General features: G+C 20.6%; 3 protein-coding genes and 1 long non-coding RNA gene across 18 annotated transcripts in view; 2 read left to right on the top strand and 2 right to left on the bottom strand.

The window, feature by feature from the left end:
- LOC116415127 (uncharacterized) overlaps nt 1–1,522 on the bottom strand; it is an 88,104-nt gene extending 86,582 nt beyond the window's left edge. Inside the window, exons 1-2 of the long non-coding RNA XR_015294408.1 lie at nt 1,402–1,522; nt 552–641 (exon numbers count right to left, since the gene is read on the bottom strand). This is a non-coding gene — a long non-coding RNA (uncharacterized LOC116415127). The remainder of the gene's footprint in view (nt 1–551; nt 642–1,401) is intronic.
- A 3,446-nt stretch (nt 1,523–4,968) lies between these two features.
- On the top strand, nt 4,969–8,929 carry LOC100863545 (uncharacterized). 2 transcript variants are annotated; one of them, XM_086915082.1, is made up of 8 exons: nt 4,969–5,173; nt 6,310–6,450; nt 6,615–6,732; nt 6,813–6,974; nt 7,067–7,300; nt 7,416–7,547; nt 7,634–7,800; nt 8,679–8,929. In XM_086915082.1, exons 2-8 carry the CDS (start codon nt 6,314–6,316, stop codon nt 8,752–8,754), a joined length of 1,026 nt encoding a protein of 341 aa, XP_086771208.1. In that variant the 5' UTR covers nt 4,969–5,173; nt 6,310–6,313; the 3' UTR covers nt 8,755–8,929. The 2 variants fall into 2 exon arrangements, with proteins under 2 accessions (XP_086771208.1, XP_086771209.1); XM_086915083.1 differs by having other exon boundaries at nt 5,091–5,514.
- LOC100863427 (N-acetyltransferase family 8 member 3) lies at nt 8,731–10,463 on the bottom strand. The gene is made up of 2 exons (XM_003697736.4): nt 9,756–10,463; nt 8,731–9,536 (listed from the first exon to the last, which is right to left on the bottom strand). Exons 1-2 carry the CDS (start codon nt 10,052–10,054, stop codon nt 9,026–9,028), a joined length of 810 nt encoding a protein of 269 aa, XP_003697784.2. The 5' UTR covers nt 10,055–10,463; the 3' UTR covers nt 8,731–9,025.
- Nucleotides 10,449–14,109, top strand: part of LOC100863033 (KH domain-containing, RNA-binding, signal transduction-associated protein 2) — a 92,430-nt gene continuing 88,769 nt past the window's right edge. For 6 of the 14 annotated variants that reach the window (XR_015294402.1, XR_004225693.2, XR_015294401.1 and 3 more), the window contains exons 1-7: nt 10,449–11,030; nt 11,944–12,065; nt 12,151–12,267; nt 12,472–12,784; nt 12,856–12,970; nt 13,051–13,170; nt 13,460–13,560. Coding sequence is in view for 6 of the 14 variants with exons in the window: in XM_012492322.3 (XP_012347776.1) it covers nt 10,826–11,030; nt 11,944–12,065; nt 12,151–12,267; nt 12,472–12,784; nt 12,856–12,970; nt 13,051–13,170; nt 13,460–13,560 (1,093 nt within the window). In the remaining 8 variants the exon portion in view is untranslated. The remainder of the gene's footprint in view (nt 11,031–11,943; nt 12,066–12,150; nt 12,268–12,471; nt 12,785–12,855; nt 12,971–13,050; nt 13,171–13,459; nt 13,561–14,109) is intronic. The other 8 variants (XR_015294405.1, XR_015294406.1, XM_012492321.3 and 5 more) reach the window with 3 other exon arrangements.

The raw sequence follows: 14,109 nt of genomic DNA, 5'->3' as shown, positions 1-14,109 counted from the left end.
GGTAATGAAATATACTGAAATATAAATATTGATAGAATATTATACCTCAGGCGATTCCTTCACCAAAGCATATCATTGAAAAAATGTAAACAGTATTCAAAACTTGTTGCTTTGATTTCGAAATCTACCTGTCGCGAAATGTCTTCTTACATATAAGATTTTATTATTAATTTTATTATATTATATTATTATATTATTATTATTATTAATTTCATTTTTAGACAAAAGGAATTTAAACAATTAAACTTAAATGATAATCTATAATGAGAATTGAATAATTTAATTATTCAAATTTAAAAGATAGTCAAATTAATATAAAGCAAAAGATGAAAAAATAAAAAAAGAATTTAATATATTCAAAAATATGCAAGAAGACCTAGCCTGATTTAATAAATAAAAAAATAAATGTTACTACTCACGGGTAATAAATACCCGTGATCACTATGCTCCTGCAAAATTCTACGTATACAACCAATCACCCGTGTCGATTTGGATCTTTTATCCTACGACATGATTGAATGACTGGAGGAACAATAATGCATGCGACTCACCATTACGTTGTCAATAGTTTATCGTAGCCTATCAGAAGTAAAGACTTCGTCAAATGAGACCATAAAAATTGAAGAAAAATTGGGAAATATCTGTAACAAAAAGTGAATATCATAATTTAAAATATAATATTGATTATTCAAAAAACTTTAAATATAAAAGAAAGAAAATTATTATTTATTAAAATAACATAAATAATAAAATAATAAATTTTAATAAATTTTAATAATAATAGAAATAATAAAAATAGATTCTTAAATATTAATATAAAAACTTAAAATTTAGAAATTGCAAATCTAATAATTTTATTCAGAAACAAATAGCAAAATAAAAAATTAAATAAAATAAAAAATAAATACCTTTTTATGCAATGAATGCTCGTTTTATTTTCTTAACTGATTTTTACACTGACTCTAATTCCGAAAACGAATATATAAAAAGAAAAAAAGTAAAAGATTATTGATATATCCGTTTATATTATAATCAACGAACTAACACTGATTCTAATTTCGCGTATGATTATTAAATTTAATTAAAACCGTTATATTCAAACAAATATTAAAAATATAACAAATACTAGTTTTATCAATCTATCAACTGTATTGCGCGCAATCACAAATAATTTTCGAGACCAAACACAGAAAAAATCTTCATAAAAGTTGCCAGTACCTTCAATAAAAAATAAAATATTACATATAATTTATTTTAAACAGAGTAATAATTATTAAGAATTTTTGAAATAATAAAAAAAATTAACAAAGTCTGTTAAGTTTCAAATTTGATTAGAAGTATAATTAGATTAATAAATAATATAATATATAATTTATACAAAAGAAAAATGAGAAATTTTACCACTCGTCGAAGCCATTTCAATTTCATTGGCACCCATTGAAATTTGAAATTTTTATATATCTTACTGAAATTTTTCCCGCCATTCCGCCATTTTAACAATTAATTGCACATAACAATACCTGCACAAAAAAAAATTAAAATTGTCAAATATACATATAAATTGTAAAAATATTAACCGATTACATTAAAATAAAACAATAATCAAGTACAAATTTCATTTCAAAAAGTCATAATATGAATAATAAGCTAATTGTAACCTGTACCTTGAAATAGTCAAATGGATGAAGAAAAGAATGATGTAGTCGCCAAAGGATTATTCATTTATAATAAAAAATACGTAATTATAAATTAGTAATATATGAATCACAAACAAAAACTATAAAATAAATATTACACAGCACAAAATCTCAAAAAAAATCACAAGTTTCAAGAAAAAATACGTCTATACACTTCAATCGCCGAAACTAAAATGACGGCACACTACGATTTCGATTATCGAATTGAATTAGAAGGAGAAATCGACAGTTTGATAATAATCGAAATATCGAATTTCGATATATGCGAATGCCTAATTTTATGAAAGAGATGTATAATATATATTTCTAATCTCTAGTCTCTTAGAAATAAATATATATATATAAACTAAATAACAAATGAACTATATATTTCAAGAAAAAATGACATTTTAATCACAGTAAATATCGATATTATAATAGCAATCTATGCTAATTTCGATTATCGAATCACGAGTTAGGAAAGGAATATGCTTTGTAATTTGGCCAAAACACATCAAGTATGACCTCTCATAAAAACTCTATATTATAAGAAATGTTTACAACCTACAGAATTAGCGAAAAAGAAAGATAAATATATAAATAGTACGAATAAACGTTCACGTACACATTTAAAAAAGAAAAATATATTATTAAAATAATTTAATTTAATAATATAAAATTGATTCTAATAAATATATATAATATCTGTTATATTTGTTTCAATATGAATAAAAACTTATTCTAAATATGTCTATTTTTGCAAAAAAGAATATTACCTGAATATCAGAAGAATTATCGATTATTAATCACCATATATTCCTTCAAAATTCCTGAAGAATTGCAATCAAACAATCTAGATTTTTTTAAAAATAAAAATCACAAACAAAAATCATAAAAAATGTATAAGATTATAATATATATATTAAAATAAAACAATAATTAAACTGAAATTCTAGCTGAAAGACATAATATAATAAAAGTTACCGGTAACCTCAAACCTCACTGATAACAATCAAATAAACAATCAAAAAAGTACAAAGAAATCCAAAAACTACTTAATTTTGTTATCACAATGTTTAATATTTTATTGAATAAACAAATTTATAAATACAGTAATAAAATAATAGAATAAAATTACTTACTATTACTGTATGTCCCTAAATTAGAGAATCGTCTGACTACGATGATTTTCGATAGACGAATGACACTACTTGCCTAAATACGTGTTACAAATTCGTCCAGGACGTTTCTAATTGGTTGGAACGACACGATTCCTTATTTACTTAAACCGCGCGAAAATTGAAGTATTTTATAATACACATATTTAATTATAGATTTTAATATAAATGATCTACAAAGATTGTTTTTTTAAATATGCAATAAAAATTAATTATTAAAATTAATTTGGCATAAAAATTAATTAAAAATAATTCAATAAAATATAATAAAGATATAAGATAAAAATTAATTAAATTTGAAGAGATTGTAATATAAAAAGAAAGTTAATATAAAATATAATTAAATTAGAAAAAATTGAAATATAAAAGAAGTTTAAGTTAATTTTTAACTCGACATCGCTTTCCAAAGGATAAATTTTTTTATTATGATCTTTATTTTTATGATCTTTCTAATACAATATTATTGATTAAATATTATAAATTTATAATTAAATATTATAAAAATGATATCAAATGACAAATTTTATATTTAATTTTATACTAAAATGTTCATATTATATTTAATCCAAGAATTTATTTTGATAATTTATTTAAGATTAAGATGCAATGTATTATAATGATTTCATGCTATATAAAATAATATCTAGCTACAATTTGATATATAAAAATATATATAAAATGAAAATTTAACAATATACATATAAAAATTTAAAAATATAAATACAATAAAACATATGCAAAATATAAGATATAAAAATATATTCAGAATTTGATATGATATAATGTATCCAGTTATTTGAATATAAAAATAATTAATTATTGATTATTAATATAATTTTTTTAAAAATATCTCTAATTTTTTAATAAAAATTTTTTTTTAGATTCGAAAAGAAGCTCAAATAACTTGTTCTTGAAAATTTTAACATAAAATTCTTTTTAATTATAAATATAATTTTTATATAATATTCTATGATAAAAAAACTATTTATATAAAATATACTATTATTATATTAAAATTAACTATTTATATATAAAATATATACATTCTATATGATACATAGAAAAGATTATAAAAGATATATTATATATTTATATTTCTTATATCATAAAAGAATATAAACATAGATTGTATAAAAAAATTGGGGACAAACTTTAGAAACATGTATTATTCATCGAAAGAAATAAAAAAATTTTAATAAATATGAATTTAAAAACTATTAGTTTCTGAGTTAAAAAAAATGTTTTTGTTACTTTTGTTCCTCTAATATATGTTTAATCTGTCCTCTGTTCAGTAAATATTTTAGTACGTTTTTTTATAGAAATACATACATATTAAAAAATTTCCAATATTCCTCTTATTTCTTAGCAATATTTGTTATATCAGTTCATTTAATAAGATAATTATTTTATATATATTATTATATATTATTTATTATATAGTATATTTATTAAATATCTTTATAGATAAAAATCCATCAAATTTAAATGTATTGTGTTTCTATAAAAACATATATATAATTAAAATAAATAGGGAACACATATTGAATATATACTATAGATAATATGCTTAATTTTTATTAATAATAAATAATATTAATAAAAACATCTTGTAATTCTAAAATTATTTTTAAACCTACATTTATAAGACTTTTTGTTTTTTTAAATAAATACTCTATTAAGATTTTTAATCAATAGATTAGGCAAAAAAGATAATAAAGTTAATTAATTATCGAAGCTATCTTTTAAGAGTGTAAATTAAAAAGCCAATAAAGGGAGCAAATAGTAGAAAAAAAATATACATATACAATATATAAATATATTGTATATACATATACAATAAAGATAGGATAAAAGTTAATCTTAGCGCTATCTGTTGAATATTTTTAAAAAAATATACAACAAATATATGATAAAAGTTAATCTCAGCGCCATCTCTTGATTATTTTTAAAAATATAATTAAAATATTTATGATATTTGATAGATGGCGCCTTTAGTTAATTCTGATCCTGTTACTCTTTCTATTTCCTTTTTTACCTACACTATTTTCATTTATATTCTAGAGATGGCGCCGATTTCCAAATTTTTACTATATCTCTGTCTTTTTTCTACTAATAAAAATATAAGCATATATATTTTATCCCGGTCAATATTACAGAAATAATATTAAAATTCATTTCATTTGAAAAAGATGGCAGTGCTGCTATTTAATATTTGGAACTCACTATGTTTTTAATCAGTTTTATTCTTATCATTTAGAGTGTTAATTTCTATATTTGTGCATCATTGGATAAAAAAATTTTCTTAAAACTTTCTTAAATGTGAATGGAAATAAAATTTCTTGTTTAAATATAAATTTCATGATTAAATTATGATAAAAAAAAATAATTATAAAATATATACATAAGATTAAAACCAAGTCAAATAATACATGATTCTTTATATGCATTTAAAGTTATTATTTTTATCGTACATTCCAAGATAATATTATCTTTACATATAAATGTCTTGATTATAAATGTTTTTGAAAAAAATAGTTAAAATATATTTACTTAGAATGTCAGTTCTTAAATACTAAATATATAAGAAAGATATAAATTGATTGATATATAAATAATTTTTGTGCCAAGAGTTCCTTATTACTTTTTGTGAAAATAAAATAGTATATATATTTAAATAATTTATCTTAAGTATTGAATATAAAATATTTAATATTTAAGAATTTAAAATATTTAATATTTGATAAAATTCGATATGTTTACGAATAAAATAAATCGATTATTGCAGTACAATTTTAGCATAGTGAAAATATAAATTGTACTCAATTATAGAAAATTTTTGTTTTCAGTATGATAAAAATTTGAAAAATATATTAAATTTATCTTCTTTTTAAGATAACATTATTCTTTTATAAAAAAGCAATATTATATTTTATTTAATTAATAATATTTTGATAAAATTAAAATTAAATGTAAAAATGAAAATTACAATTAAATGAATAGTAAAATATTTTTATAAAATAACTTATTTTAAATTTATTGATTTATTTAAATTATTTGAATAGAAAATATAAATTAATGTATTTATCATAAAATAAAATGCTTCATAAAAGACAATGGTGTCTTTGTATATTTTAATATCAATTTCATTTTATTTTTATTATCTAAAATGAATGTCACAAAGATATTATAATTTTATTTATTCAATATTTTATCATTAACTAATTTATATATTTTATTTTTTATTAAGTTTTTCATTTGTCAAAATGTAATACTAGTATGAAAAAAATGCAATATTATTTTCATTCTTTTTCTTTTTATCATAAATTTTAATGAAATTTATAAAATATCTTAATTAAAATATTTTTCATAATAATACAATATAATTTTTTTCGCATAAATAGATATTTCAAATAAAGATTATTATGATTTTAATTAGTTTCATTATTGGTATTTAGAAAAATGTTACCACCGACATATGTTGAGGGTTTTCACGATTTAGAAGCTGTGAAAACTATGGAATATAGAGAACTTGGCAAAACCGGATTAATGGTCAGCAAATTATCATTTGGTGGAGGACCACTTGGTTGCCATTACGGGTTAGTATTTCTTTCTTTTTTTTTTTTAAATTGTTATATTATAAAAATAGTATGTAATTTTTTTTAACATTTATAAAAAAATTCAAAAGTTCAAAAATAAGTTATTAAAGATTCTTTTTGCATTCATGATTTTTATCATTTTATGTTTTTATATTTTGCGATAGTACATTCGATGAAGCCAAAGCAATTGAAGCGATACGTGAAGGAATAAAACGAGGAATTAATTACATTGATACTGCACCATGGTATGGCCAAGGTCGTTCTGAAACTATCATTGGAAAAGTAATTTTATATTTTTTTTTTTACATATTGAAAATATATTTTTGTTTTATTTATTCAATATTTAAATATTGGAATTTTAGGCTTTGAAAGGTATTCCACGTGAAGCATATTATATTGCCACAAAAGTCGGAAGATATGAATTAGATTACGAAAATATGTTTAATTTCTCTAAAGAGAAAACTAGAAAAAGTATTGATAAAAGTTTAGAGCTTCTTGGTTTGAATTATGTTGACGTCATACAAGTAAGTATACAATATTTAACTTTTTATCAAAACCATTTAGTTTTTATATATTTTATTTATTAATTAATAATTATTAATTAAATATTTTGCAGGTTCATGATATTGAATTTGATCCAAATTTAGATATAGTAATTACACAAACTTTGCCAGAATTATCATTACAAGTTGCAGACGGTAAAGCAAAATATATTGGTATCACCGGATATCCGGTATCCATTTTAAAGAAATGTATCGAGAAAAGTAATATTAATATTTCTTGCATATTAAGTTATTGCAGATATACTTTAATAGATGATACTTTATCTGAATATATTCCATTTTTCAAGGTAAAATTTCGTAATTATTTATTGTTTGTTTATTGTTTATTTATTTATTTTATTGTTAATTGATAATTCTGAATATTATATTTCTTGATAGTTTAAATTATTAAATAAATTTTAGGCACACAATATTGGTATAATTAGTGCTTCTGCGCCATGTATGGGGCTTTTAACAAATAAAGGTCCACCAGCTTGGCATCCTAGTTCAAAAGAGACAAAAAAAATATGCGCAGATGCTGCTAGATGTTGCAAGGTATATAAGTTTTAAATTTCTATGCAATAAATATTTTCCGGAAATTCTTCTTTTATGATACATATATTAAAAACTAAAATTTGTAGGATACAGAATTAGCTAAATTAGCATTATGGTATTCTATGCAATGCAAAGATATTGATACATATTTAGTTGGAATTCAAAATTTAAAAGAATTGTATATGAATATTGATGTATTAAAAAATGGTATTACAGAAAGAGAGAAAAGTTTACTTCAAGAAATACAGAAAAAGTAAGTACATTATTAAAATAAATAATATTTAATTTCTAATAGATAAATTTTAAAAGCAAATTTCAAATTTTTTATTATTATTTTATATATCTTTATACAGATTAAAAAATAGACTATATTATAAACCATTTTGTATTAAAACATATATAATAACACATATATTTTTATTAATATAAATATTTTTTCATTATATTCAAACTTATGAAAACAAATGTTATATATATATAAATCCTAGACAAAATTTTTTTTTATAATATGCTATTTTGAATAATACAATAGTAATATATACATATTTTTTAATAGTAATATTTTATAAATTATATAAAATTAATTAATACTATTTTATGAATGATTTATTCTAATATGGCAATATATATAAATTATATGTTTATTATCTTAAATTATATAAATATACGTAATGAAATAAAGAATCCACTTTTCTTGTATTATTTTCTTATAAACACCGTATACATTTTTTTCAAATTTTTTTTATTAGATTAGATATATTTTTATAAGTTTAGATTAATATTTTTTATAAGTTATAATCTCTCTTATTTAAGAAAATAGATATTATGTTCTATATGCCAATAGTTCCCATTATCAGAAACTTTTAATATGTATGATATAGGATTATATTCTATCTATATATTTTTATGATATAAGTCTCCAGACTTTCTTAATAAAACTTTCAATTTTATGTGAATTGATAATAATTAAAATAAAAATTTTTGCTTAAAAAATTTTCCTAAAGAAATAATAAGATTGTTAACTAAAAATATATCAAACAGATCTGTGTACAAAATTAAAAAATTCATTCAAAATAAAAATTATAACTTTTTTATAATAAAAGATACATAAAATTCTTTTCTTTATTTCAGATATTTATCCAAAATAACAGAGAAACACTGGGAAAATAAAGAACTTCAGATGTATTGGGAATATATGAAAAAGTAGGAAAAATATATTTTTTTATATTATATACAATGATAAACATAATATTGTCATATTTAATAATATTTTATATTATCAATATGTAATCTATCTTAATTTAGAATATATGTAATACAGTATAAAGTATTACATTTATTATATAATATAAATATTCTTATAGAATAAACTATAAATGCAATTTTTATACTTTTTTTGGAAAATACAAAATCAGACTTATGAAATTTATAAATTATAAAAATTTAGTCCTGTATTTAAAAAACATTAGATTTAATGCTTACTTATTAAGCATTGATCTAGTGTAAACTGTAGGCACATAATCATCTTCACCAGGTTTAATTTGATATGTCAATTCATACATCAATATAGTTATAAGTGAACCCAAAATGGGTTTATGATACATTTGTTGTAATTCAAAACCTTTTTTAAGACATAGTTCTCTTCCTCCTTCTGTATATTCTGAAGCAACAACATTAGCACAACTATATCCTTCGTCAATAGCAAACTGCACTGCAACATTGATAAGACACGAAGCTATTCCTTTTCTTCTATATTGTTGATGTACATATAATCTTTTGATCCAAGCACCTTTATCTAATCTATGACTTTTACATAAGGCAACAGTTCCTACAATCTTCTTAACTTGAGATGAAATATCAATGTTTGAATTACGGAACTGTTGTTCTGTCATTATATTATAATGTATATTCTTTGCAGAATGAGTCATTAAATAAGGTTCAAATGCTTCAGCAATCCAAAAGCATGAAAAGGCATTAGACATGTAAATCCTGTTATAATTAAATGAAGAAGTTTTTACATTAAAATTTATTTTCATCTGAAATTTGTTTCTGTGGTCAAAATTTTACATGCTATTTTTTTTTAATATATTTTAATTACAAAATTTTTAATTATAACAATATAATATATATTTTTAACTTTTAATTTTTAATTTAATTATAAAAAACACATTACCACAAAAAAAATAAATAAATACAAAAAATTTTTACCTTGGTATATTAGAAACTTCTTCATTAACTTCCATAGCTTTCGCAGTGAAACCTATGTAAGTTCCAACATACACAAAAAAAATGACAAGAGGAATAACTAAAAGGCAAACTGTTAAAGGTAATCCAAAGAAAATAAACATTATAGCAGCAAACAATATCATTAATTGAAAAGTCAGTTCTTTAAGTACAATTCCAAAAAATGTTGAATTTAAAGAAGACATCACACCTATCTTCACTAATTCTTTACAATTAATTTCATCGCCAGGTTTATAGCTTCGTATTACTATAATATGACTCATGTTGAAAAATATTTATTTATTTTATTCTATTTGTACTTTTATGCATAATTAATAAAGAAATTCAATATAATATATTATATTTTAGGTTATAATATTTTCGATATTTTCGCCATCTGCAGCTAATACAAATACTGATAGTACTTATACTTAAATGTGATCAACATTAAAAATTTTTTTTTAATATACAAAAATATATAAAAATACTAGAATTTTCAATAGTGAATTATTATATAATAAAAAAAGTATAAACAATTTTAAAAATAACCTTAATTGTTTTAAGCCATAACTATCATTATAATACAAATAAACATATAATGCATTACTTATTATTTTTTAATTATTAATATTATATATTTTTAATTAAAATCTTTAATATAATTACAAATTGTTTTCTATACTTATTTTTAATAAATGTTAAATTTTATTATTTTTTTTTATAATCATACTTATACTTTAATTTATATAATAAATGACATAAATTATTTTCATTATATTTCTAATTATTTTGTAAAAATATTTTTTAATAAAATAAAAAATTATGATTTATTATAAAAATATTTAAATTTATAGATATATAAATAATTCACACATGCATATACGCCTTAAGGTTAGTTGGAAGTGGAAGAGTCAGCGTTCAGCCATTGCAAATTGCAACTCTGTTCCAAAGACGCGTTGTGCGCGAATGATTTATTCCACTTAATTATTTAATTAATAGAATTATTATTTTTTCGTTTGATATCGTTAGAACCATCTAACAAAACAGTGATAATCATGAGCGATCGACCAAGTAATGGTGAATTTAAGTATAAAAGAGAAGAAAATTCTGATTCGGAGGCAAAAACATCGTCGGAAAAGGAACGTGATGAAAAGAAGTATCAAGTTGACAAAGCCGGAGAATATGTTCGAGAACTTTTACAAGAAAAAGTTGAATTGGATTCGCAAAAATGGCCTAATGCAACAAGACTAATTGATCAAGGTAAATATGACTGTTATATTATTGTTTTTATTCATTGTTTTTTAATCATTTTTATTATTTGTAATGTGAGTGTTTATGTTTCGTTTGTTGATTGTATATTTATTTTTGTGATTTGTTGATATAACTTCTTGTTGCGCAATTTTTTTTTACTTTGAAATCGAATTGATTGATGTTTAAGGTTAGATTAATATATAAACGAAAACGAATTTATAATTTAATTAATTTTTTTTTTAAATTTTTTCTACTATCATTTGTATTATACCATTATGGATTACTAGATTAATTATTTTCTAGAAATTTATATTATCGATAATATTTATAAATAAAAAATTTTTAACAACAGCTGCTAATTATTTGTATATTTATTAAAATAGTTTATATTAAAATAAATAATACAATTTTTTATAATATATAAATTTCTCAAAATAGAATATATTTAATTTAAACAATAAATATTAATGTTAATTTAAAAAATAAATATTAAACCATATATATATATATATTAAATTATTATATCTTTATATTATATTATATTGTATTTTTATACTATTTTAATATCATTTTAATATTTACATGTATGTATATGTGTATAAAAATATATAAAAAACTCATTAATATTTTATATGTATATTATAATGTTATAAATTATTTTATATTTTTATATAATTATATAAATATATTTTATATAATTATATAATATTGCTATAAATTATGATTTTTATTTTTTAAAAATTTTTTTAAAATTTAATCTGCAATTTAATTTTTTATAAATAAATATTATTTTATAAATAATTTGTTAATTATGATAATAAAAAATAAAAATACTATAATTTATATTATAAAATCTTATAATTTAAATTAATAATTTATATTAATATATCAAAAATTTAAAAATAATTATTTTACTCTGTAGAAATTCAGAAAACTCAAGCTATTGGCAAACCAGTAAGAGATCCGAAATATGTGGATATTTATCGTGAAAAACCAATTCGAGTTTCGGTTAAAGTATTGGTGCCTGTTCGAGAACATCCAAAGGTAGTTGTATTTTGTTATAAATCTAATAATTTAGATGAATATATAAATAAATATAAATTTATACGTTGAAATATACTATTTGCAGTTTAATTTTGTTGGAAAATTATTGGGACCGAAAGGTAATTCTATGAAACGTTTACAAGAAGAAACAATGTGTAAAATGGCAGTATTAGGAAGAGGATCCATGAAAGATCGTCAAAAAGTAATTTTATGTTAAGGATTTGTAATTTTCATTTGATTTAGATTTTTTATTTATATTTCCATTTTTTGTTCCTTTATTTAGCTAATTATTTTTAATATTTTTATATTTATTGTATTATTTTTAACTTATATTGATAAATATGTAATGTGCATAATAATGCACATAAATACATAGAATTTTTTGTATATTTATTCTATGATATAGGAAGAAGAATATCGTATGTCTCTGGATCCGAAATATGCTCATCTTTCGGATGATTTACATGTTGAAATAACAGCGCTTGCACCTCCGGCAGAAGCTTATGCTCGTATTGCATTTGCGTTAGCCGAAGTTCGGAAATATTTGATCCCAGATAATAATGACAATATACGTCAAGAACAAATGCGCGAAATGGAAATGAGTATGGCAGATGATCCAACGAGTAATGACGATAGAAGACCTTCTGTCAGAGGTGTACCAGGTGCTGGTGGAATATTAAGACCATCCGCAAGGCCAACAATGCAACGATCTTCGCGAGGTTGGCAATATTTTTTCCAATTATCAGCTTTTAAAAAGAAAAAAGATGTTCTTATTTTTTTTTCATTTTAGCGGCAATACTTCCACCGCCTTCTAGTCGGGGACCAATTACACGTCCTGTATCAGCAAAAAGTAAAGTTTTTTCTATTTTAGATCGTGCAAGAGTCGCCATGGATCAGAGTTATGGGTGAGTTTTTAATTAATCATGTAGAAACTCACTAATCATAGAAATATTGTATTGAATTTATAACATTATATTGCGGATAGCTATGAAACTGCTACTCCACCTCCAAGTAATCGTGTTGGAACTCATCATGATTATGATTACCACACATCAACAAGCAGTAGTAGCCGATATGGAGACCGACATTATACATCAACATCAGGGTAAGTATAATCGACATTTTTATCAAAAAAAGTTATTTGTTGATATTTTTATTGACAATCCATTCTTATCTATTATTTATTTTGATGTTCCGTATCTATTATATTTTTATATTTAATTATAACTATTTAGGTGTATCAATACTCAATTATTTTGTATTTATTTTCATAATTGATTTTTTTTCCGTTTATTATTTTTTTAATTTCTACATTTTTTTTTTTTAATTTGTGAAACATAGGTTTAGAATAATGTAGTTTTTCACTGTATATTGTACTTTTATACATCATTTAGAGATGATATGTATCCTTCCTCGAGGTACGCAACTTACGAATACGAAGATGATACTGTGCCACACTCTTCTCACAATTACTATGAAACATCAGAATATCCAGGTAATATAATTCTTATTTTTTTTAGCATAAAATTTTAACATATAAATAAATAAAAATTATCATAAACATATGTACACGCATGTGTGATATGCAGAGAATAACATAATAAGATTAAAGTTAAAATATTTTAGATTTAAATTATATATAGACAAATTCTTACTGAACTATTATTTATAAATATTAAATTTGAATTTGAATTAAATATAAAGAATTGATAAAAAAAGTCAAAGTATGAAATATTTAATAAAATTGGTTTAATAAGCTATATTAATATAAAATGGTTTAAAAAGAAATTTAAATATTATCAGAATTCTAAAAAAACATTAATAATATAATTTCTAGTTATAATAACTGAATAATATATAATAATTTTATATTTATATTAAAATTTAAAAGATTTAATAGAAATATTAAGATTGATGTTTTTCACAAAAAATCTAGAAATTTCATATTTCTACATAAAATAATACGCGAATAAAAATTAATATTTTTAATTGAAAATAATTTTTATCAACTATTTAAAATTGAAATATATCTTTTTCCTCATCG

The sequence above is a fragment of the Apis florea genome, unplaced genomic scaffold (assembly GCF_048593485.1).
Source record: "Apis florea isolate Af1SG1 unplaced genomic scaffold, ASM4859348v1 contig_3771_pilon, whole genome shotgun sequence".
Classification (NCBI taxonomy): domain Eukaryota; kingdom Metazoa; phylum Arthropoda; class Insecta; order Hymenoptera; family Apidae; genus Apis; species Apis florea.
Note: the sequence above shows the minus strand (reverse complement) of the source record. Positions and strands in the feature narration are given on the sequence as shown.